Source organism: Plecotus auritus, assembly GCF_963455305.1.
Source record: "Plecotus auritus genome assembly, chromosome: 12".
Lineage (NCBI taxonomy): Eukaryota > Metazoa > Chordata > Mammalia > Chiroptera > Vespertilionidae > Plecotus > Plecotus auritus.
This window is the reverse complement of record NC_137778.1, coordinates 30,606,897-30,630,752: the sequence shown is the minus strand read 5'-3', so window position 1 is coordinate 30,630,752 and position 23,856 is coordinate 30,606,897. Positions and strand designations below refer to the sequence as shown.

The 23,856-nt window shown below is 49.1% G+C and overlaps 1 protein-coding gene and 1 pseudogene across 3 annotated transcripts; both read right to left on the bottom strand.

The window, feature by feature from the left end:
- Positions 1-17,308: 17,308 nt before the first annotated feature.
- Positions 17,309-18,370, bottom strand: LOC308237275 (protein S100-A6-like; annotated as a pseudogene). Its single transcript has 3 exons — positions 18,297-18,370; positions 17,834-17,942; positions 17,309-17,442 (listed from the first exon to the last, which is right to left on the bottom strand). The product of its transcript is annotated as a protein S100-A6-like (transcript).
- A 1,174-nt stretch (positions 18,371-19,544) lies between these two features.
- On the bottom strand, positions 19,545-21,764 carry S100A5 (S100 calcium binding protein A5; the record flags this gene model as incomplete). 2 transcript variants are annotated; one of them, XM_080648458.1, is made up of 2 exons in its annotated part: positions 19,545-19,688; positions 21,627-21,764. In XM_080648458.1, 2 exons carry the CDS (start codon positions 21,762-21,764, stop codon positions 19,545-19,547), a joined length of 282 nt encoding a protein of 93 aa, XP_080504584.1. The 2 variants fall into 2 exon arrangements, with proteins under 2 accessions (XP_080504584.1, XP_080504585.1); XM_080648459.1 differs by having other exon boundaries at positions 19,545-19,685.
- Between the last annotated feature and the right edge of the window lie 2,092 nt (positions 21,765-23,856).

The following is a 23,856-nucleotide window of genomic DNA, read 5'->3' as shown; positions in this document are numbered from 1 at the left end:
GGCTCAGTGGATAGAGCGTCGGCCTGCGGACTGAAGGATCCCGGGTTCGATTCCGGTCAAGGGCATGTACCTTGGTTGCGGGCACATCCCCAGTGAGAGGTGTGCAGGAGGCAGCTGATCGATGTTTCTCTCTCATCGATATTTCTAGCTCTCTATCCCTCTCCCTTCCTCTCTGTAAAATATCAATAAAAAATATATTTAAAAAAAAAAGAATGGGTAAATATATTGCCAATTTCATAAAGTGAAAGACAACACACAAGCCTGTACTATGTGAAAGTGAAAATTAATGAACTAACACTAAACACATCAACATGGTGAATCTCACAAAGATAACACTAAACAAAGATAAATCAAGTTCAGAAGTGTAAAGTTTTAAAATAATACTAATACAAAAGGAATAATAAACACCAAATTCAAGATGTCAGTTTCTTTGAATGTGGGGCAAGAAGAGGAAAAGGGGACTACAGAGGACTCACCTGTATTTGTAATAGTTTATATGTTTTTTTAATGGTGGTAAAATACACATGATGTAAAATGTACCATTTTTATGTGTAGAATTCATTGGTTTTGAGTCCATTGTTGTGCAACCATCACCACCATCCATCTCCAGAACTCTTTTCATCTTGTACAACTGAAACTCTGTTCCCATTAAACACTAACTCACCATTCTCCCTTCCCCCCGCCCCTGACAACCACCATTCTGCTTTCTGTCTCAGTGAATTTGACTACACTGGGTACCTCATATAAGTGGAATTATACAGTATTTGTCTCCTTGTGACTGGCTTATTTCATTAGCATAATGACCTCAAAGTTCATCCATGCTGTAGCATGTGTCCGAATTTCCTTCCTTTTTAAGGCTGGATAATATTTCATTGTATGTATGTACTCCGCTTTGCTTATCTCTCCATTGATAGACACTTGGGTTGCTTCTACCTTTTGACTACTGTGAATAATGCTGCTATGAACATGGGTGTACAAATAACTTTCTGAAACCATGCTTTCAATTATTTTTGAAAATAGGAACTGCTGATAATATGGTAATTCTGTTGTTGTTGTTTTTTTGAGGAAACTTCATACTGTTTCCATTTTACATTCCCACTAGCAGTGCAAAAGGTTCCAGTTTCTTCACATCCTCCCCAACACTTATTATTTTCTATTACCGAATCATATGGTTTTTATATGTTTAATATTTTGAGGAACTGCCATATTGTTTTCCACAGTAGCTACACCATTTTACATTCTTACACCAACAGAGCACAGAAGTCCCAATTTCTCCCTATCCTTATCAACACTTGTTTTTTTGACATTAGCCATCCTCATAGTGTGAGGTGATATCCCCTTGTGGTTTTGATTTACACTTGCATTTCCCTAAATATTAGTGATGTAGAACATCTTTTCATGTGCTTATTGACCATTTGTGTACCTTCTTTAAAGAATTGTCTATTCAAGTCCTTTGCCCATTTTTTAAATTGGCTTGTTTATTTTGTTGTTGTTAACTTACAGGAGTTCTTTATATATCTCACATATTAGCCCCTTATGAGATACATAATTTGTAAATATTGTCTCCTGTTTCATAGGTTGCCTTTTCACTCTCTTGATTGTGTCCTTTGATGCACAGTTTTATTGTTGTTGTTTGTGTGTGTGTGTGTGTGTGTGAATCCTCACCCGAGGCTATTTGTGTGGGCTGATGCTCTAACCACTTAACCACACCAGCCATGGCAACGTTTTATTTTAATGTAGTTCAATTTACCTATTTCTTTTGCTGCATGAGCTTTCGGTGTTGTATCCAAAAAAATCATTGCCAAATTCAATGTCATGAAGATTTCCTCCCATGTTTTCTTAGGAGTTTTATAGTTTCAGCACTTGCATTTAGGTCTTTGGTAATTGTTTATATCTTAAGCTGGTGGGTCATTCGGGCACTCCTTGTGTTATCTGTTACATGGTGTGGTGGGGGTGTGCATAGGTCTTCCGTTGCTCCTCCTGCTTTTCTAAGACCATCTGAGATGAGGTCTGGTCAAGCTCTCCTTGTCAGTGTCTCTGTACCTAGAAATCAACACGTGCATATCTTACTACAGATATCGCCTTCTTCTCTGTCTCTGAGGTAAAACCAAGTAGGAAGCAAATCTCACCTAAAGAATGGGATATTTACCCCATCCAAGTGCTAATCACCCGAAACACCAACAGCACCGAGCTAGAAGCTCTTCTCAAAGTACTGGGAGTAAGAGAGGCCAAGTATACATCTGTGTTGGTAGAATGACACTCCCTTCCACCAACCTCTTCCCCTGAGTCTCCTGCACCAATACTTGCCCTGGAGTCACCAGGAAAGAAAAAAACCCAGAGTTGGGCCTCCCTATGCAAGGGCTTGAACATATTATAGAAATTATAATTAGAAAATTCTGGAAGACACACCTGGAAGGAAGCTCAGATGTGCCAATGTTTTCACTATATTAAAATCACATGTGCCAAGTGCCAGGCTCATGATGCAAGGGTTTTGTGTGATGGAAAGACGTGGGAGACACTGTCCCGCTGCTAAAGAAACAACCTAGTGAAGGAGGCTGACGTGTGTAATCTCATGGTGAACAACACTAGCCTGAGGGCCGAACACCATGTGAATTCTAGTTCCTTTACTTCCTAGCTATGTGACCTCGCCAAGTCACTTCTCCTTTCAAATGGGCTAACAATATTCACTCCACGGAGTTGTTAGGGATTAAACACGATGATACTTGTAAAGCGGTTAATAAATAGTTTGACATGTGGTGAAGGTGATAGCAACAACAGCAGCAGGACCATGTGATGGCATCAGGCTTACATTCAATTCCATCTACATCTAAGCAGCGGAGGAAAGAGCCGATTAAAATAGCGCTAGAGATTCTGCCTGGGTGTGAAGTGGGAGACGGGAAACCCCAGCTCCTTGGACCATCTTAACTTCCATGGGTGATCATCTCAATGAACAGAGAATATTATTAATGATAAAGAAGCATCTCTGTCATACAACATGGCGTCTCACCCTAAGCCAAGTGCCTCATCTGAGGAAACAGCCATCCTTCCCAACAACTGAAAAACTTGTCTGTGTTAGACTTATTGAGAAACAGCATGTCAATCTCCAATGGAACTTCTTGAAGGACTTTCAAGGATACAAATAGTTAACACTTATATAGGGTTTACTTGGTGTCAGGTATTGTTCTAAGGGCTTTCTGCATTTTAATTCACTTAACCCTCACAATACATGCAAGAGGTAGGAACTATTATTGTCACCCCGTTTATAGAGTGGAAACTGAGGCACACTGGAGTTAAGTAATTTGCCCAAGGTCACATAGGCAGTAAAGGCAGAGTCTGGATTTGAACTCAGACAGTCTAGCTCTAGAGTCAATGTTCTTCATTGCTAGACTTTTGTACCTATTTTAAGTATGCTTATTTTTACGTCTCATGCTACCTTCTTTGTGAGTCATGACTCTACCGTAGCAGAAGTGGCAGTGGGTGGCAGTGCTAGTGGCAGTTGGAGGAGGTGGCAAGAGGGTAAGTATAATCAGAGTTCAAGGGCATGAATGGGGACATTCAACCACTAGAGTGAAGCTGCAAAACCTGAGGGCTCTAAAATCCAACCTTGAAATTCATTAAAGTTCTCTCTTGATCCTAAAAGCTGAGCTGTCCTTTTCCTTCTGGGTCCAGACGTGAGGAGGTGCAGAACTGCTAAAAGAGGGACCGAGACTGTTCCCCCATTTCTCACCCACTCGACTTTCCTCCTGCATCTCAACCAGGCAGAGAAGCAGATCAAACACTGTCACGGGGTCTGAAACACCACCAGATGGGCTTCCTTCCTGGAGATTCATTCTTACATCAGTCCTGATAGTCCTTCATAGATTATAAACCCTCCTAATCCCATTTAGTCTCAGGACAATAGGATGGTTGGACTCTGTTTCTGAGCTAGCCCCACGGTCAAATGTTAATCCCTCTTAATGACTGAATGAGATGTGACTCATTTTGTTTTGGTTTTTCACTGCTGCTCCTGCTGTTAACCCTGCACCTGTCAGAAGTTATGGCAACGGCATGTGGACAATGACTAAAAACTCAGGACAAAACTCAGCAAGAAGGGGGAGTTAACAGTCCCAGAGTGCCAACTAGGTGCCAGGCTCTGCTTTAACTCTCTAAACACCCAGTGCCCGTTTCTGGGCGAGGAAACCGAAGATTGAAAGAGGGTGATCTCTCTGAAGTCACACAGAGGTGGAGTTGTGGCTCCAACTGGAGTCAGTCTCCCCACAGCCCAGGACATGCTGCTGGTGTACAGGTGGTGAGACCCAGGCTGGGAGAGATGGACTCGCCCAAGGCTACACTGCTGATGAGGCGCAAAACCAGGTCTTCACAGAGTCCTGAACCCTAACCTCAACACCCATGCCTTTTTTTTTTTTAAATATATTTTATTGATTTTTTACAGAGAGGAAGGGTGATAGATAGTCAGAAACATCGATGAGAGAGAAACATCGATCAGCTGCCTCTTGCACACCTCCTACTGGGGATGTGCCCGCAACCAAGTTACATGCCCTTGACCGGAATCGAACCTGGGACCTTTCAGTCCGCAGGCTGACGCTCTTCCACTGAGCCAAACCGGTTTTGGCACACCCATGCCTTTTTGGCATGTGGGGGGCTCTATTTATTCCTGAGAGAGGCAATACTTATGCAATTTGCTGACCACTTAGTTGACAAGTAGGGAATTTTCTGACACACAAGATTGGATAGGGGGTCCCTGAGGTTAGGCTTTAGCGGGGGAGATTCCAGTGTATGGAGGTTGGGTTCTGGAGGAAAACACACCCTCACTGCCAAGCATGTTTAAAAGACCCCATCTCAAGCCCAAGGTGAGTCACCTCACCTCTATCCAGCTCTGTGCTCAGTCCAGGCCCTGGGGTACAGCCCTGCCCAGGATGGCGTTCCAGGTGCCGAAGGAGAGTAAGGTCCCCACTCAGCCCACTGGCCCCCCAGGGGCTCTGGGAACTCCTGGGGTGGCAAAATGGGCTGACTTTAGGAGACTTGCTATTTTGCTCCTAAACCCTCACCTTTTGAGTCCATTCCTTGAATACTCCTGTTAAGCCTTTTCCCTGCTGAGTACACCTGATCCCCTCTCTCCATCTAGCACCCCATCCAGTTTATATTTCCCCCAAAGGCTCTCCAGCACAGGCCTCATCAGAGCACTGGGTCCCCATGTCCTCTCAAAGATGGGAACCCCCCCGAGGGCGGGGCTGTTTCTTCCCCCCCCTGACCGGCTCTGCTATTTGCTCCACCTGCTCTGCTCTCCTCCGGCTGCTAAAGGCAAGATGTTTGAATCTGAAAATTCATTAAAGAGAGAGGGGTCCCAGTTCCCCATTTCCACCCATGTCCAGGAGTGTGTGGCCTGCGGGGGGCCTCCCTGCGGAGGAGGATACAATGATACAAACCAGCCTCCACCCTGTGGGTTCAAGGCGGGTCCTTGAGGTTGAAACTGGCAAGAGGAAAAAGAGAGACTGAGGTGGCTTTGATCTCAGATTTAAGTAAACCCAGCACCGGTGCGGTGTGGGGGAATCAGGTGGGGCATTCCTCACACCCAATACACAACCCACGGTTCTGCTCTGGGACCCAACTTATAGGCCAATTTTAACCCCAAGAGCTCTCCTCCTCTTCCTCCTGCAAGCCCCAAGAATCTGGTTTTCTTCCTCTCCTCTGTGCCAGCTCCGTGGCTCCTTCCTCCTTGGGGTTGCAGCAGCCATCCTCAGTGTCCACCAGTCCCCTCCCCCACTTCCATGACAAAAGCTGAAATGCCAAAAACATTCCACAGCTTCCTTTGCATCCAGAAGCGGCCAGCGGAACCAGGTCTGGTCAGTGACCTGAAGGAGAGTGTTCTGGAGAGGTTCTGAGAAAGATTTCCTGCTTTGGTAAGAAAAGGATTTTGGGAGACTATGCCCCCTGCCCTTCCTTCTTCCTTCAGCTGCTGTCGTTGGAGGAGCCATGCTTCTTGCCGATGGGAGCACCTTTCTTGAGGGGAGCGGAAAGAATTGCAGAGTAACTGGCACAGTAGAGCAGCAGAATTAACCAAAGCAAGAACCTCTGACATCCAGATTCTTTTGTTATATGCCATAATAAGCCTCTACTTATAACTTTAAATGGATTAGTCTGTGTTTTTGCAACGAAAAGCATCCTAACTGCTACAGAGTGCTCCTTCCCAGCTGCCATCTGTGTAGCAGCCCAGAAACCAGACATCATCCAGAAGTCCCAACCACTCTCCGGTCAAGGGGCCCACTTGGGCTGCGCGCCTTCCTCCTGCTTAGGTCACTAACGGAAGAAGAGACTGAGCAAACACATGGAAACCTGAGCCTTGAATCAGATCACCAGATCCCAAAGGGAGGTCTGCGGCGATAAGGTCGGGAGAGACGGTGCCCACATTATCCAGTTTGGCTTTTTCCACTGACGCAGCTTGGCGTCATATTCCTACTATCTTCTAAATAATATAGATATATGTCTGCTATCTTCTCAATGTGACCTCTTCCTTCTGTAACTTCCTGCTTAGTAGGTCACCGCTTCTGATCTTATCAATTCTAAACCCCGCCTGCCCTTGCACGCAAGGCCTTCCACACACAGTCCACTCCAGCTCACTCTGCTCTGGTGTGACAGGTCTCACAGTCCCACCCTACGCCCTCCTGCAGGCTGTGCCCCGGAGGGGATGCCTCCCTCCCCCTTTCGCCCACCCAGGACCTCCACCTTCTAAAGCTCAGGTCAAACCCCACTTGCTCTGCAAGGCCTCCCTCACCACAGCAACCCCACTTGACCTCTTCCACCACAGCTTGAGATTTCACTTCCTCCCACATTATTCAGTCTGTAATTACACTCATCATCGTTGACCTGCCATGAATATTTATTGTCTGTCATAAAAACCAGGAACCTACTCCCTGAGTCATGGCCCCAGAGAGGACAGAGGGCATAAAGACCACCTGCTTGCAGATTCTCCAGCACGGGGGAGCAAGTCTCTGCCTGTTTCAATTCTGGCTCAAAGGACAGGTTCACAACAATCTTATTTGTGAACAGCATGTTCTCCAGTACGTTCCCAATGCAGAGCCAATCTGCCATCATCTAAAGAAGCACATCCCATAAATAATGACTAATGCGTTTAACAAACCAGGGGTAGCTTCTGGTATTTGCTGTTCACAGGTATTAGAGCAGCGATTTTCATCCAGTGTGCCGCAAGAATTTTTGAAACGTGCAATACCTGTCTCTTTAGTCAGGGGCACTGACCTCTTTTCCCTTAGATTGTCAGATAAAAAATGACAACAGCCAACACAACAATAGCCGTCTGGTATGAATGAATCAAAATTATACCTATTCTTTTTTGTCAGATCGGCAAAAAAATATAATATATATTTTGGTGTGCTGCAGACTTTTAGCAATTACTTTAAGTGTGCCATGAGATGAAGAAGGTTGAAAATCATTGTGTTAAAGAATCATCCATCCATAATACCACAAACACCATCCCCAGCCATTTCAAACCCATCCAGCACCTACTTCCAAAATATTTTAAGTTTTTGTGTGTTTTTCTCAACCAGAATCTATACATTAAAATTTCTAAATTGCAGCCCTAGCTGGTTTGGCTCAGTGGATAGAGCGTCAGCCTGCGGACTGAAGGGTCCCAGGTTCGATTCCGGTCAAGGGCATGTACCTTGGTTGCGGGCACATCCCCAGTGGGGAGTGTGCAGGAGGCAGCTGATCGATGTTTCTCTCTCATCGATGTTTCTAACTCTCTATCCCTTTCCCTTCCTCTCTGTAAAAAATCAATAAAATATATTAAAAAAAAATTTTTCTAAATTGCATTTGTTAACTACATGTCAACAGGGGTCTTCATGTCTGTTGCGACTGCCCCCCGTGCAGATTCCATCCATGGATGTCCAAAGCCCTCCCCAAGACGCCTACAACTTTTGGGAGACTTTAACATTCCCTTGCTCATCTCTGCCTCTGGAGGCTGTTTCCATGCATCAAATATCTGTCCTATGCCAGGAGTCACATGCAAAAGTCAGTATTTCCCTCCATTTCTTCCAAAACAAAACACAAGTGAAAAACAGGCAATGCACATGATGTTGCTAAATATTTGGAAGGGAGAGTCTCAGAGAAAACTCTCATCAGTCAAGAAAGAAAACCAGCAGACACGCCTGAGATCAGAGAAAAGACAGAATGCACTAGAACAGTGGTCGGCAAACCGCGGCTCACGAGCCACATGCGGCTCTTTGGCCCCTTGAGTGTTCTAACGCCACTTCTTCAAAATAGACTCGGCCAAGGCTGAAAACCGACTTCTGCGCATGGGCCACGAAGTTTCAATCGCACTGCACGTGCGCGCCTGCACGTGGTATTTTGTGGAAGAGCCACACTCAAGGGGCCGAAGAGCCACATGTGGCTCGAGAGCCGCGGTTTGCCGACCACTGCATTAGAAGAGTATGCTCCTCGTCAAAACCAGGTGTTACTAGGAGATGGAGGAAAAGTCAACTTCCCCCACTCAGAATCTAGTAAAACAGAAGCTAAACAATTCTGGTGGGCAAGCCCAGAAAACTATACAACTCCCCCTCCCAGTCCCAGATGTGTAGCAGAATGGATGGGAACCTTTCTAGCTCCCCTCACCTTTGCACCCACTAGCTCCCTCCAAACCATTCTCCACCCTCTTTCTGAGAGCCTCCTAAATCTGAACCAGCTTCCCCCCTTATTCCCTCCCTCCTCCACCTGCCCTGTCTCCTGGCCTATCTTGGCAATGGCCCTGGACTGCTTAGCAGCCAGCTCCTTTGGTCCTGCCGGCTTTTCCAAGGGAAGGGCTAGGGGGGATCCACGTTGGGCTCACTCTGGCCCACCCAGAGAGAAGCCCTCTCTTACCATTTGACCAACAACTCTAGTGGGCGGGGCTGTCTCCCTCTCAGAGCAGGACTGGCTCCTCCCCCCTGGAACTGGGAGCTTCCCCTGGTCACTCTGAGGTTAAGGCCATAGCCTCTCCTTCTTGTGGGTTCCTAAGGCCAGCAAGGGGTTAGTGGAGGTCAACTGTCCAGCAACAAAGGGCGGGTGAACATAGTAGGAGAGCTCCCAGCTGGGAGGGCAGGCTGGTCCCAGGGACAGTCTGGGGTCACATCTGCTCTGAACTTTGCTGAGACAAAGAGGATCCACTCCCGAGGTGTGCTGAATTTTCCCAGAGATTAATCCCATTATTAAAGTGCAGAGCAGGTAAGCTTCCTTCTAATTGCTGTATGGCTTCCCCACCCATCCTCCCATGAGAGCAGGCACTGGCCTCACCTCTCCCCAGGATGCAGGGCCTTTGTTACGCCAATAACCTGTGCTTCATCCCAAACCCATTTCATCAGCTCCTCATATATCCTCTGGGCTCCTCAGACAACATCATGGACCAACCACACAGGCCATGTTTAGACACAGATACCAGGGATTTTTGAGGGTCCTCAGCCTGAGCCAACACCCCAAATCCAGCTCAGAGGATCCAAAAACTTCAAAACAGTTTGGGTGGGTAGGTTCTGAGAGGCCAGTAGGGAAAGGTCCAAGTCTCCTGCACACCCCCCACTGGGGATTGAGCGCAAAACCTGGGCATGCGCCCTGACCAGGAATCGAACCGTGACCTCCTGGTTCATAGGTCAATGCTCAACCACTGAGCCACACTGGCCAGGCTGGAATTGTTCCTTTCTAGATAACATTTGTTTCCTTACTTTTGCAAGAGCCTGTCTAGGCATATCTTTGTTTTTCTAAATTTTGCCTGGATTGCAGTAAGCCCCTTTTCTACACATTCTTGTATCTTTTCCAGCTCAGGAATGTTTCCTTTCTTTGTGTTGTAAATAATTACTTCTGCTCTGTTTATTCTAGCCTCTTCCCCAAGAACACCACAACCAGAGCTGGATGGTGCTAAAATGAAGAGTCCAGTTGTGGGCCCTGGTTGCTAATGGTTAGAGCATCGGCCTGCGCACTGAAGGGTTATGGGTTTGATCCCTGGTCAAGGACATTTTCCTGGGTTGCAGGTTCGATCTCAGGCCCCAGCCGGGATGCATGCAGCAAGTAACCAATCAATGGGTCTCTCACATCTATGTTTCTCTCCCTCCCTCCCCCCATTTCTCTCTCTCTCTCTAAAAATCAATCAATAAATTTATTTATTTATTAAAGTTAGGAGGCTCAAAGAATTGTGAGAGGAAGAGAAGAGACGTCCACTGAAGGAGCATCCCCAACTGCCCTGGGACTTTCCCCACCTGAAAACCCTAAACTGAGCCTGCAGGCAGGAGGCGGCCGGGAAATGCGGACTCTGGTCTTCCTGAGGAGCAAGGCAAAGGGCTCTCACCACCCTTCCACCCCTCCCCCAGCTTCTCTTAGGTTTCTCTGTGTGTGTCCCTGCTCACCCCCAGGACTAGCTTCCTAGGTAAGTCTCAAGATGCCAGGAGGATGAAGGTGCTATCTCCAGGCGTGCCATCACAGCCTCCTGGCCAGCCACTGCCAACCTGGGGCATCTTAGACTCTCTACCCCTCCACGCCGTCTCCCTCACACCCACCGAATCCTGTATGTTCATCTTTGCACATGTGTCCGCCCTCTTCCTGCCACTGCACTGCAGTCCAGGTCATCTCTTCACTACCCCCACCCCCCAGCATGGTCCACCAGCTTCCTGGTGGGCGGCCTGCCCCCACTCCAAGCCCCCCTTGCCAAGCTCCAGATCTCTGTGAAGTCCAGGCTTTCACCAAGTCACCACCCTAATCAAAATCTTAATACCCGCCCCACACACACAGCTCAGAGACAGGGCTTTCAAACATTCCTTTAGAACCATTTCTTAAAATAAAGCTGACATATGAAAAATGTGGAGCTCTGGCTGAAATGGGGTACAGGGCCAGGAGACTCCCCCATTGAGCCAGCACCCCACTATGGGAAAATCTCTAAGCCACCTGTGGGGCTTCACTAGAGCTTTTGTAGTTCACAATTCACTAGATCCTATCAAACTGGCTAAAAGTTTCTAAAGTGATACTGCCTAAGGCTGTCCATGCCGGGAAAGGCTGCTCTCCTTTCCTGCTAATGGGAAGTGTGAATTGTTAATGCCTTGGTGGAAAGTAATATAGCAATAGCTATTTAAATTAAATATGCATATGTCCTTCAATTAAGCAGTTTCACTCCTGGGATTCTAGTACTAATGAAATAAAAGCATCAGTCCTTAAGAATGTGTATACTAGGTGTACCGGTTAATAGTGCGGATTTTTTTCACTAGATGCAGTTACAAATATGTTGATATATATGCGATTTGATATGTATGCTATTTTGTTGTATTGACAACAAGCTTCAAAACTTCATATGTCAAATTTTCTGAAGGTGTTAACATCATAGATACTTTTACGCTTAAAAATGTCAAATTTTGTGCCAAAAAAAAGAGCATTTGTGGGAAGTTTTAATTCATTACTTTATTTTGAAGAAAAGTGCTGCTGAATACTTCAGGAAGCTTATGGTGAACATGCTCCATCTCAAGATACTTGTGAACGATGGTTTAAATGCTTTAAAAGCGATGATTTCAATGTGAAAGACAAAGAACGTCCAGGTCAACCGAAAAAGTTTGAAGACCAACAATTACAAGCATTATTGGATGAAGATGCATGTCAAACTCAAAAACAACTTGCAGAAAGATTAAATGTTGCTCAGCAAACAATTTCCGATCATTTACAAGCAATGGGAAAGATTTTAAAGGAAGGAAAATGGGTGCCACATCAACTGAACGAAAGACAAATGGAAAACCGAAAAGTCATCAGTAAAATGTTGCTTCAATGGCTCGAAAGAAAGTCCTTTTTGCATCGAATTGTGACTGGCGATGAAAAGTAGTTTTATTTTGAGAATCCCAAATGCACAAAATCATGGGTTGATCCAGAGCAACCATCAACATCAACTGCAAGGCCAAATCGCTTTGGAAAGAAGACAATGCTCTGCGTTTGGTGGGATCAGGAAGGTGCGGTGTATTATGAGCTTCTAAAACCAGGTGAAACCCTTAATACTGATTGCTACCAAAACTCAATTTGAACCACGCTTTGATCGTAAAACCACCAGAATGTGCCAGAAGACACAGCAAAGTAATTTTGCTTCACCATGACGACCATCACACACTTCAAAACTAGTTAAAGACACGTTAAAAGATCTTGCCTGGGAAGTTTTAATCCACCCGCCGTATTCACCAGACCTTGCTCCTTCAGATTACCACTTGTTCTGATCGATGGCACATGCACTTTCTGAGCAGCACTTCAAAACGTACGAAGAAGTGGAAAATTGGGTCTCTGAATGGTCTGCCTCAAAACAAGAAAAGTTCTATTGGGACAGTATTCACAAATTACCTGAAAGATGGGGGAATGTGTAGCTAGTGATGGACATTACTTTGAACAAAGCACTTTTGATGTTTCTTTTGAAATTATCGTGTTTTCTCTGATTACAAAATCCGCATTTTTAACCGGTAAAGGGTCAATCCGCATTTTTAACCAGTATCTGCATTATTAACCGGTACACCTAGTGCAGTGTGCCCTCCCTCTCAGGAACGCGCGGCGCCTTCCCCCCTCTCTTCTTCTCCCAAGACTCTTACATTTGCCCTTCTCGTCCTGAGCTCCACGGGTCCTTCTCCTGCCTCTGTAACTTGTTTTCTGAGCCTACACAGCCCAGCTGTTTCACTTCTACTACCTTTGTAACTTTCTATGTAAACTTTCTCCTATAATTTGAAAAAAAAAGAATGTGTATACAAAGATGTTTATTCAGCAATATTATTATTGCTTGTAGTGAAAAAAAATGGGAGTAGGAAATGCCACGATTAGGGATATAGGAAATGGTCAGATAAATTGTGGTGCTCACATGCTGTGGAATAATATACAGCCATTAAAAAAATTAGTTCTCTACCAGTTAGCTTGAAGGAATTTTCTTTTGTTTCTCTTTTTATTTATTGATTTTTAGAGAGAGATTTGTTGTTCTACTTACTTATGCATTCATTCATTGATTTTTTTTTTTTTATCCTCACCCGAGGATATTTTTCCATTGATTTCTAGAGCTAGTGGGAGGAAGGGAGGCAAGGGAGGGAGAGAGAGAGAGAAAGAGAGAGGGGGGGGGGAGAGAGAGAGAGAGAATCATCTATGGAGAGAGATATATCTACTGGTTGCCACCCTCATGTGCCCCAACAGGGGCTGGGAAACCTGCAACCAAGGTACATGCCCTTAACTGGGAATCAAACCCGCGACCCTTCGGTCTGCAGGCCGACGCTCTAACCACTGAGCTCCCAGCCAGGGCCATTCGTTGATTCTTGTATGTGCCCTGACCAGGGATCAAATCTGCAACCTTCGTGTATTGGGCAATGCTCTAACCAACAGAGTACTTGGCTAGGGCTGGAATTTTCATGATCTGTTGCTAGGTAGAGGAAAAATAAAATGAGAGAAATATTTATCATGATCCATTTGAAAATAATGCAATAAAAACATTCCTTATGTTCCACTTTGTGTGGAACTATGTTTATAAAGGGTGGCATTGTCCTGGCCGGTGTGACTCAGTTGGTTGGGCGTTGTCCCGTGCACAGAATGTTGTTAGTTTGATGCCAGATTGTGGGCTCGATCCCCTGTAGGGGGCATGCAGGAGGCAGCCCATGGATGTTATGCTTCTACATCAATGTTTCTCTCTTCTCCTTTCCTCCCTCCCTTCCTCTCATCTCTCTTAAAAAATCAATAAACTATTCTTTAAAAAATAAAAATAAATAAAAAAGAAATGGCGCCATTGCTGCTGGTGTACTTTCCTGGGATGGTGAGAAAAGCATTTCATGGACCCACGCACAAGAGACTGTGGTGTGGCAAGATTTATTCAGGTGGAAGTAGAATGCTGCGCCTAGGTTTCCAATTTCCCATCCCATCCATCCTGACATGGGAAAAAAATCCAGTCTTGTCTTCATTGAGGCCAAGACGAAGGCCTATGTCCAGAGTTTCTATTTCTGGATGTATTAAATCTCAGTCCTTTGGAGCCTATGCGGTTTGCCGCAGGCCTCAGGTGGCCACTAGACTCGCATGGCTGCACATATCACTGGTAGAGAGAGAGAGAGAAAGGCTTTGTTCCCTGGGGTTATATTACCTCCTGCTTGGGAAAGACCAGGTGTTTTTGCAAAATAACCCCTCAACTTCCCCCTCTTACTGAGGCCCACCCCAGTTTACAGAAATGAGCTGTGGTGCAGCTGCTTCAGCTGCCAAGATGACGAGGTTATAGATAGGGTGGTTGTCAGTTATGCACAGCAAGGGAACACGCAGCCGCAGCGAGAGGAAACAGCAATTCCCACGGTGCCACCCGCTGGCGAGCTGGACCACCTGGACCAACCTCAGGGGGTGATGCCCCAGCTCACATCTGAACCCCTCCCTGTCCTCTGAACCCAGATTCTGCTCCACAGAGTAAGCTCAAAAGATTCACTGACCATTTCACAATGGCTGGAGGCAAATGCAATAACAATGGCCAGTCTATGCTCCTCTCCGCACCCACTCCCACGCTTTGACAGCTGCACTCACCAGATTCCACTGTAAATATTGTTTCCTCTTGCCTGGCCATTGTGGCTCAGTGTTTGAGAGTCAACCTGTGAACCAGGAAGTCACAGTTCAATTCCCAGTCAGGGCACATGCCCTGTAGCAGAGGTATCTGAGGTATCGATGATTTTCTGTCATCATTTATGTTTCTATCTCTCCCTCTCCCTTCCTCTCTTAAATCAATAAAAATATATATTTTTAAAATGTTGCTTCCTCTCACCCATCCACACCCCCTCCAAAATACCCTTAAATATCATAACCTCAAAGCCAACAAAAGATTTGCTATTTGTTTGGGGGTTGTTTTATTGTTTAAATTCATGCTCCCGTCCCCCCTCACTACTGTGGATGTGTCTGGTTATATAGCAGGGGGGCTGTGCACGTTTGTTGATTCTCTTCAACCTCTTGGCTGGCTCACCCACCCAATCTGTGAAAATGAAGAGGTGACGGCCTTCCCTGAGCCCTCCCCTCAGCTGTGGGTCCTTGCCCGCAGAAACAACCCCTCCTCCCTCTTTGTACAAAGGTCTTCTTGGCTCTGAAAGCAGGATGGGGAGGGACAGGATGCAGATTTTATTTGTCTTTGCAAACCGCCTTCCTTCGTGGACTTGTTCATCAGAGATGTGTCTTAGATGCAGTTGAGTTGCTTTATTTGGAGGTTGGTTGCTGGAAGCCAAAAGATGCCCCTGCTGACATTTCCTGGGCGTCCAAGCCCTGTCCTCCTCATCACAGGAAAGTCTCCCTCATGGCCAGGGTTGTGGTGCCACCAGCATTGGCCTCTCCCAGGGGTTCAAGAAAATTAACCCCAACTCTCCCCACAGTGTCCTGCTTTCTGCCCACACGAGGGCGCTCGCTCCACACCCCAAATAACCGGCCACTGCGGGCCAGGAGGTACTTTTCCAAAGGCGGTTGACTAGAGCCAAGGCTTGGACATGGCTGGGCAGACCAGGAGCTCAGGCACAGGGTCCCCTCCTGTTGTCCAGCCATGCAAGTTTCTACTCCCTGGGGCAGAGACAACTAGAGAGGGGGGCTCCAAAAGGTGATGCTCCCAGCCTTCTCAGGACTGTCCACTCACCCCAACCTATGGAGGAAAAAGACCCACTTCCACAAAGTTGGGACCCCAGGAAAGTGGGGAGGTGAGTAAGAGGGGCCTGGAGGGGACAGAACTGGGACAAACGCTCCACTGCCCGGAGACACAGTTTACCCCTTTGCCCCCCACCTCCACCCGCTGCCTGAACACACTCAGGCAAACAATGGACTCAAACAATTAGTCATCCTGCCTGCTGGGGCTCCAGAGTCTTGGCTCCAGGGAATAACTGGGGTGGTTCCTTTTGCTGAGGCTGCAGGGATGGGCAGGGCTCAATATTGACAGAAAGGCTTGAAGCTGTAGTTTGCCCAGCCCCAGGGACCCCCACCCCGACCCATAGAATGTGAGTACTTCAGGATTCATGTGTTCGACCCATAGAATGTGAGTACTTCAGGATTCATGTGTTCGTACAGCTGCCAGCTCCTCAGACCACCCCAACTCACAGAACCGTGTCTCTGAACGCAGGGACAGACTCCTAACGCATGCCTCCCACCTTAGACCAGGACCTGGGCAGCTGCAGTGAATTTAGCCCTCCTCAGTGGTCTCAGACAGAACACTTCGGGGCCGGGCCAGATATACCCCTTCGGCCCCTGCTTCACTGTGGGCCCTGGCTCTTCCCGTCTCACCACACCCAGAGCAAAACACGTCTTTAGGAACCCTGCTAGGACTATCCCTGCCCCACTCTGGACCCATCACAGCCTGGCTCAAGCACCATTTCCATTCCCAAGCACATGCCAGAACTCTCTCTACTGGGGACCACTTGAGTCCTTCCTTAAGAGGAGGAAAGCTGCCCTAACCGGTGTGGCTCAGTGGATAGAGCGTCGGCCTGCGGACTGAAGGGTCCCCGGTTCGATTCCGGTCAAGGGCATGTACCTTGGTTGCGGGCACATCCCCAGTAGGGGGTGTGCAGGAGGCGGCTGATCGATGTTTCTCTCTCATCGATGTTTCTAGCTCTCTATCCCTCTCCCTTCCTCTCTGTAAAAAATAAATAAAATATATTTAAAAAAAAAAAAAAAAAAAGAGGAGGAAAGCTGGGAGACTTCCGAGCACAGCTGCATAAAAACAAAGCAAGTTATCCTTTTGAACTTGTCACAAATTCCACCTTGTAAAAAATAGTAAATGTTGCTTTACTCTGGGGAGAAAAAAAAAAAAAGATGACTTCGTCCAGAGCGGGCATCTTTTCTAATTCACATAAAGGCCCCTTATGAGCCAGCAGCAGCCTTGCACAGTTGGGTCCATCTTATGGACCTTCCCACCAAGTCCCCTGGCTGGTGAGTCACTGAGTCACTCCCAGAAGTGACTGGACAAACCCTTAGCCAGCTGGTACAGCACCAAGCAGAGGAAGAAAGAGAAATCATTGGGAAGCCAGGACACAGGAGTAGATCTCTCTCACACACACATACACACACACACACACACACACACACACACAGGTACCTCCACTTGCCCCATTTATTTATTTTTAATATATTTTTATTGATTTTAGAGAGGAAGGGGGAGGGAACAAGACATAGAAACATCAAAGATGAGAGAATCATTGATTGACTGGTTGGTTGCCTGGTGCATACCCCACACTAGGGATCAAGCCCAAAACCCAGGCACATGCCCCACCGGGAATCCAACCATGACCTCCTGGTTCATAGGTCAATGCTCAACCACTGAGTCACACCAGCCGGGCCCGATTTATTTCTAACCACTGAGGACCTCATGGCAGAGCATGGCCAAGGCCCCAGGAAAGTGACATATTCCTGGACGTTCACCACCTGGCCCTTGTTCTGGTCCAGGTTGGCCATCAGCATTCCAATTTCAGGCTTCTGCAGCTTCTAACATGTTAGAATGAGGAATCCAGACTCTGTGATTATGAGAACCTGGGCTCTCTCCCTGCCCCCTCCTAGGCAGCCCTTGCTCATATGAGTGGCTCACGGGGCGGGGAGGGGTGGGGTGCTTACTTGTCTTCAAAGATATGAGTCCACCTTGTGTTCATTTGGCTTTACCTCTCCTCTGCTCCTGCCCTCACTCAGGAAGAGTGAATGCCAGGCTGAGAGTATCCCCCACCCCCTCAGGGGAGTAGACCCATGGGCTCAGTAAGGCTTGTGAACAAGGGCCCCAGAATGTGGATAAATGTGAGTCAGGTGCACGTAGCACCTCCCCCTCTCCTAATCCTCCTGAAGGGCAAGAGGTAGGAGGAGGAGGTCTCGGAGGCCACTCATTCACCTCACCAATGAACAGCTCATTCTGGATCAAATCTTTCAGCTCCCTCTTGCTCAGGGAGTCCTTGTCACCCTCTCTGCCAGAGAACTTGTGGAAGATGGGCACGAGTGGCCTGAACCAAGGAGGCTGCCATGGCTGAGGGCCGGACTCAGAGCTGGAGCAGAGGTGCTGGTCAGTGCCATGAGCAGCAGGGCCTTCTAACTCACCCACACACCCCAAGAGCTCGGTCCCCACCACCCTCCACTCCCTTGACTACCCAGCTGGAGCCACCCAGCCTTAGGCACACACAGGTGACATTTGAGGACAATCCAGGGCTTGAAGGGGAGGGAGGGCCAAGAGGTCAGTGACCTGAGGGGGACCAAAGCTGAAGAGGAGGGGAGGTTCAATGATTCTAAGGAGCAAATGGGGCCACACACTGCGGGCTGACATGTCCAGGGCTCGCCCTTCTCACCCCACAAGAGCTTACCTCGGATCTGCCCCACCAGAAGCCTTAGCCCAGGGCCAAGCCACGCTCCAGACATCTGCACTGACCTGCCCCATCTGGAGCCCACACCGTGGACCCGGGGCCACAGAGGGACCGCTGACCTGGCCAGAACTCACCTTGTAGCTACAGCCAAGCCGAAGGGAGCGGTGGAAGGGATGCACTGAGTAGCTGGCTGGCCAGGCGCATGCCACACCCCACCCCACAGTTTGCACAACACCCACCCGGCTCGCTCAACTTTTCATGCCTCCTATCCTGGGGCTGTTCTGAGTGGGGGTGGCTAGCAGGAAGATGGGGGATCCAGTGGAGACCCCTGCTCAGTTTCCTGCTGTGTAACACAAGGGGAAGGAGGTGAATAGCCTGAGTAGTGTGTGCGTACATATGTAGGGGAAAAGAGGGTGGGCAAGGGTGCCCCCAGAGGGTGTTCGGGCTCAAACCTAGATGAAAGGGAGAGTGTGGGGGTGGGGGGAGTAGCCAGTGGTCTATGGGATGTAATTTAAAGGACTTCTACAACACCTACCTGCCAGCAAAAATAAATTCCTGCCACCCCCACTCCCTTCCCGCCTACCTGGAATTCCACCTGGAGTCTCAGGGTAATGAGCCCAGCCTGGGAGCATCATTAGTGATTTACCCTCCACTGAAAGGTGATGATGGAGGTGGGGCTTGCTGCCACAGAGGGGGAAATGGAGGAGAGAGAAGGGTGCTGCCCAGTTTGCCCTCCATATCAGTGTTATCAGGGTGGCCTCCCCTGAGCTGGTGACAAGTCAGACTGGCTTGTCCGGCACTGCCCTCAGGAATCACACCCCAGCTACCCCCGGGCCCTCACTCTCACAGCACTTTCCCCCCTTCGCTTTCTCTGCCTCTTAGCAGCATCGGGTGGAAGGCAAGCAAAAGCCTGGCCCACCTCCCCACTTTCCAGAAGGGCACAACTAAGCCCTGATATGAGCTAAGTCACATCCACGGTGAAGAAGGCCAGGGAGTGGAGTGGGAGCCCAGGACCCTAACACCCGGAGGCTCTCAACCCACTCAAGGAGAAGCTCTGCTTGCCCCACCCCACCCCCAGCCACGGGGACAAAACATTCAAAACCAGCCTGCGGGCACCTGGAATGGAAAATCTTTATTTCCTCTGCTGGACAGGAAAGCTGACGCGGGTGCATGGGGAGGGAGAGAGGGCGCAGGGCAACAGGGCGCCTGTGAGAGGAGCTGCAGAGGCTGGGGCGGGGGCTGAGCCGCTCATTTGCGGTCCTCCAGGAAGAAGTCATTATAGGCCATGCACAGTGTGGTCAGGAACACCGCGTACTCCTTAAAGTCGATCTCCTGGTCGCTGTTTTTGTCAAGGCTCTTCATCAGGTCATCAATGCTGCTCTCCTGCATCTTCTTGGGGGGCCCAGGGAGAGGGAGAGGTCAGCGCCCCTCTCGGCCCTGCCCGCCCCCCCCCCCCCCATGGCATGGTGCCTCCCATCCCCTGGGAAGGCAGCCTCAGGAGGATCCCCAGCTGAGTCAGCAACACTGAGCATCTCAACCCCCAATCTCCCCCCAGCACGGGGCCTGGCACCAAGAAGGGGTATGGGGACCTGAATCCTGAACTTAAATTACAATAGGAAGCCCTAACCAGTTTGGCTCAGTGGATGGAGCGTCGGCCTGTGGACTGAAGGGTCCCAGGTTTGATCCCCGTCAAGGGCATGTACCTTGGTTGCGGGCACATCCCCAGTAGTGGGTGTGCAGGAGGCAGCTGATGGATGTTTCTCTCTTATCAATGTTTCTAACTCTCTATCCCTCTCCCTTCCTCTCTGTAGAAACTCAATAAAATATATATATGTTTTAAAAAATTACAATAGGAAGGCAAGGCCGGCCTCTCTTCCCCTCACCACTTTCCACTGTCCAAACAAATAATAATCTAGATTTTATACAACACCCGGGAGTAACACTTGGTGACAGTGTGCCATTGAGCATGATCCTAGTCTCTGACTAGGGGAAAGCTGAGGGTTGACCCAGGCTACTCATCTCTCCATGACAGCTGTGTGTTGGAGCTGAGAAGCCACGGTGTCCTTCCCCTGCTAGGACAACATGCAGGACAGCTGTGTGGAGACCAGTGCCTGGCGCCCCATATAATCTCTGTCTGATCCCCTGCCCTCCCAGCCCAGCTCCAGCAAGAGAATGGAAACCGCGCCCTCCGAGTGGCACAGGAAGAAAACAGACCTCCTGCCTCCCCTCTCCTCTGCCCTCAGCCCCAGCTTTTCCACGGGAGACAGGACGCTGGGACATACGGAGATGGAAACAGCCTCTCTGTGACGTAACCCTTGTCCCCAGTCTGGGCTCCTGTTATAGCCAGGCCCTCCCCGGGGCCTGCGTCCTCCTGTAATGAGCCCCTACTGGACCTGGGGCCCCTCCCTCCGCCCTCATTAACTCCAGGATGCAGAGAAACTGGCAGGAAGGCCGGAGAGCAGGCCTGTGACACCCACATCTGCTTCAGTCCCCTGCCCGTAGGGGCACACTCAGGGGAGCTTCTCTCTGAGAAGGGCCACCAGGGCTCAGGATGTGACAGGAGATGCACCCAGGCTGAATTTTAATGGAAACGGGAAGAGTGATACACAGGCCTGGAATCCCAGCTCAGCCTCTCCCCAGCTTGGTATTCCTAGACAAGTCATATAATGTATCTGAGCCTCGATTTTTATTTCTTTTACTGTAAAATAATATTATAACTACCTCATAGGCCTTCCCCTCCGTCAGTCACCTCCCTTCCACCATCTGTGTCTGGTAAGAATCAGTTCTGTCTCGTTACAACCCTGTGTTCACAAACTAAGAGAATGATCCTTTTGGTTCCTATGTCAGCACCAGCTGAGAGCTCTGCATGTGGGGGCTCTGCCCTGGAGCTGTGCACAGCCCACCTAGACCCCTGGATCCCCCCATCCCTTATGATGCCCCACATAGGCTCTGCCGCAGCTGTGTGGGCCTGGCCTCAACATCAAAGGTTCCTTGATTTTGTTCTCTAAACCCTCACACAAACTTCCTTCTTGTCAGTGAAGCCTGACTCATCCCTCAGCACAGAGGTCTAGAGTTCTGTTGGCCCAAGATGTCCACCCTCTGCCTTTGGACTCTGTCCCTTTGGCCATCCTGCTCCTACTGAGGCTAGAGTACCCTGAGCCTAGGTGTGTGTCCCCTCACTCTGGGTTTGTAGAGGCAGGGTGGGTCTCCCACCTCCTCTGGGACCCCCTGATAGTAATATCAGTGCTTCCTCTTTTTCCCCCTCCCCTCCTATCGTAGCCACTGGGAGCACTTGAACTTTGGGAAGAAGGGAAGGGGACAGCCACCTACCTCACCAAGACACAGCTCCTTCTTGATCAGCTCCTTTAGTTCCCTCCTACTCAGGGTCAGTTTGCTGCCCTCTCTCCCTGAATATTTGTGGAAAGTGGTGACCATAGTGGTCAGAGCCTTCTCAAGAGGGGTCTCCATGATGGTGTGCAACTCTGGAGGCGGAAGACAAGAGGCAGGTCACATGCCAGACCTTCTACTGCCCCCTATCAGTAGCCCAGTTCCCAGACCCCTCCCTCAAGGACCAGAGACTGGAATCCATGATGAGACCAAAATCCACCAACAGGTGGTTCCAAATGTGTCAAGACAGGTTCTAGTGAGACCCAAAGCTCACTTGGAACAGCCAAAGTGGGGAGACTGAACAGCCCCCAAAGGAGACTGCACACTGACCTGCTTGGGGGATGTTGAAAAGGGGTTCTAGAGGCAGAGGGATGACAAGATGACCTCCCCAAAAGAAGAAGTGGTGAGAGATGATGGAGCAGATAAGGGGCCAGGATTTTCTCCCTGCCCCATCCAGCCTGAGCATTCATTTTCAGAGATAATCCTCACCCAGTGCCCCTCCTTTGCCTGGCTGCCTAAATCTCCTGATATTGGGAAGTGTCCCATTATAGGAGTGGGGAACCGGACAGTGAGAGAGTCCAGGGGCTGGAGGGGGCTAGGGCTGGAACTGGGAGACAGGCCTCAACAGGAAATGGAACAGAGGTGATTGGACCTGTCCAGCTGGTCTCCAGCCTCTGGCCCAGCGACTGCACATGCAGACTGGCCACAAGGCAGGGTGGGGGGTGGGCTTATTAAAATCTCCAGGATCGCCCAGCAGGTGTGGCTCAGTTACTGAGCATCAACCTATGAACCAGGAGGCCATGGTTCAATTCTGGTCGGGCACATGCCCGGGTTGCGGGCTGGGTCCCCAGTGTGGGGCGTGCAGGAGTCTGGGGAGAAGCTGAGGTTTTTCTCTCTCATCATTGATGTTTCTATCTTTCCCTCTCCCTTCCTCTCTGAAACCAATAAAAATATATTTAAAAATAAATAAATAAAATATCCAGGATCATTCAGAGAGCCAGATCCAGAGGTTGCATTGGATGGGCCCTCTCGTCCACCCGCACAGTGGCATCCACCCAAGGAAAGAGGCAGCAGGAGTTCCTGTGACTCAGACTTGAAAACCACTTCCCCTTTCAAGAGGAAAGAGGCAACACCCAAGGAACTTGGAGGTTGCAGGTGAATCTGTGCAGAGCACAGAGCAAGCAGGAAGAAGCTGCTGGCTCTCACCTTCAGCCCAAAGACCACCCAGTGATTCTTGAACTGGGCCTGTCGGTCACCTCCCACCTCCCAAAAACCTCAGCTTCTCCCCATCTCCAGGAGACTCAGCCAGGACTGCAGTGGAGACAAGGGCCTCTGGGCCATGGCAGCAACATCCTACCTGGTTCCATCCCCACCGCCACCCCCAGAGCCTCTTCTCAGGAAATGTTGAAAGCTGCCGTTCAGCTGCCCTGAACACATGCCCACTCGTTGGACCTGGCCTCCCTTGGTGGAGGTCACCACGGCTTGTCACTCTCTGGCCTCATTGCCCAGCCTGCCTCACCACATAGATGATCAGGGAGATCAGAAGGAAGGACTCACCGAGGAGCAGCAATCCAGAGAACCCACAAAGCAAAAGCAGGCTCCCTCCCACTGCTCTCTGCCTTTATTCCCTCTCTCCAGTCCCCAGGAAATCAGGGGAGGGACAGGGCCAATGAGAAGGGGCCAGGGACATGAGGAGACCCAGGTCAGAGCCTCCTGGGACAGGCCTGGGAGAAATTCCCTCGCCAATCGCACCTTCCTATTTCCAAACAGAGGGGACGGGGCACATTGAGCCCACGGTGGCATGCACATCTTCAGCCCCAGAAACTTTGTTTTCCCAACCAAAACCCAGAATTCTAGTGGGTCAACAGGGCAGAAGAGAAGCCAGGCTGTCCTAGAAAGAAGACCCAAGATGTGGGGGCTAAACGCGGGGTATCTCCCAAGCCCAGGCCACTGTCCACTTGGGCCTTCCCACCCCCACCAAGGGCATATGGATATGGGAATTAGTGGAGGAAGATGTTTCTTGCCAAAGGCATGATCTAGGTCGTTAGCTACTATGGAGCCTAAGGTTTTTAAAGGGCTTTCAAATGAATGTTTTCTTCTAACCCTCACTCAACTTCATAGGGAAAGAATTGTCAGAGACTCTTGGAATAGAGGACTGAGAATCAGGGATTGG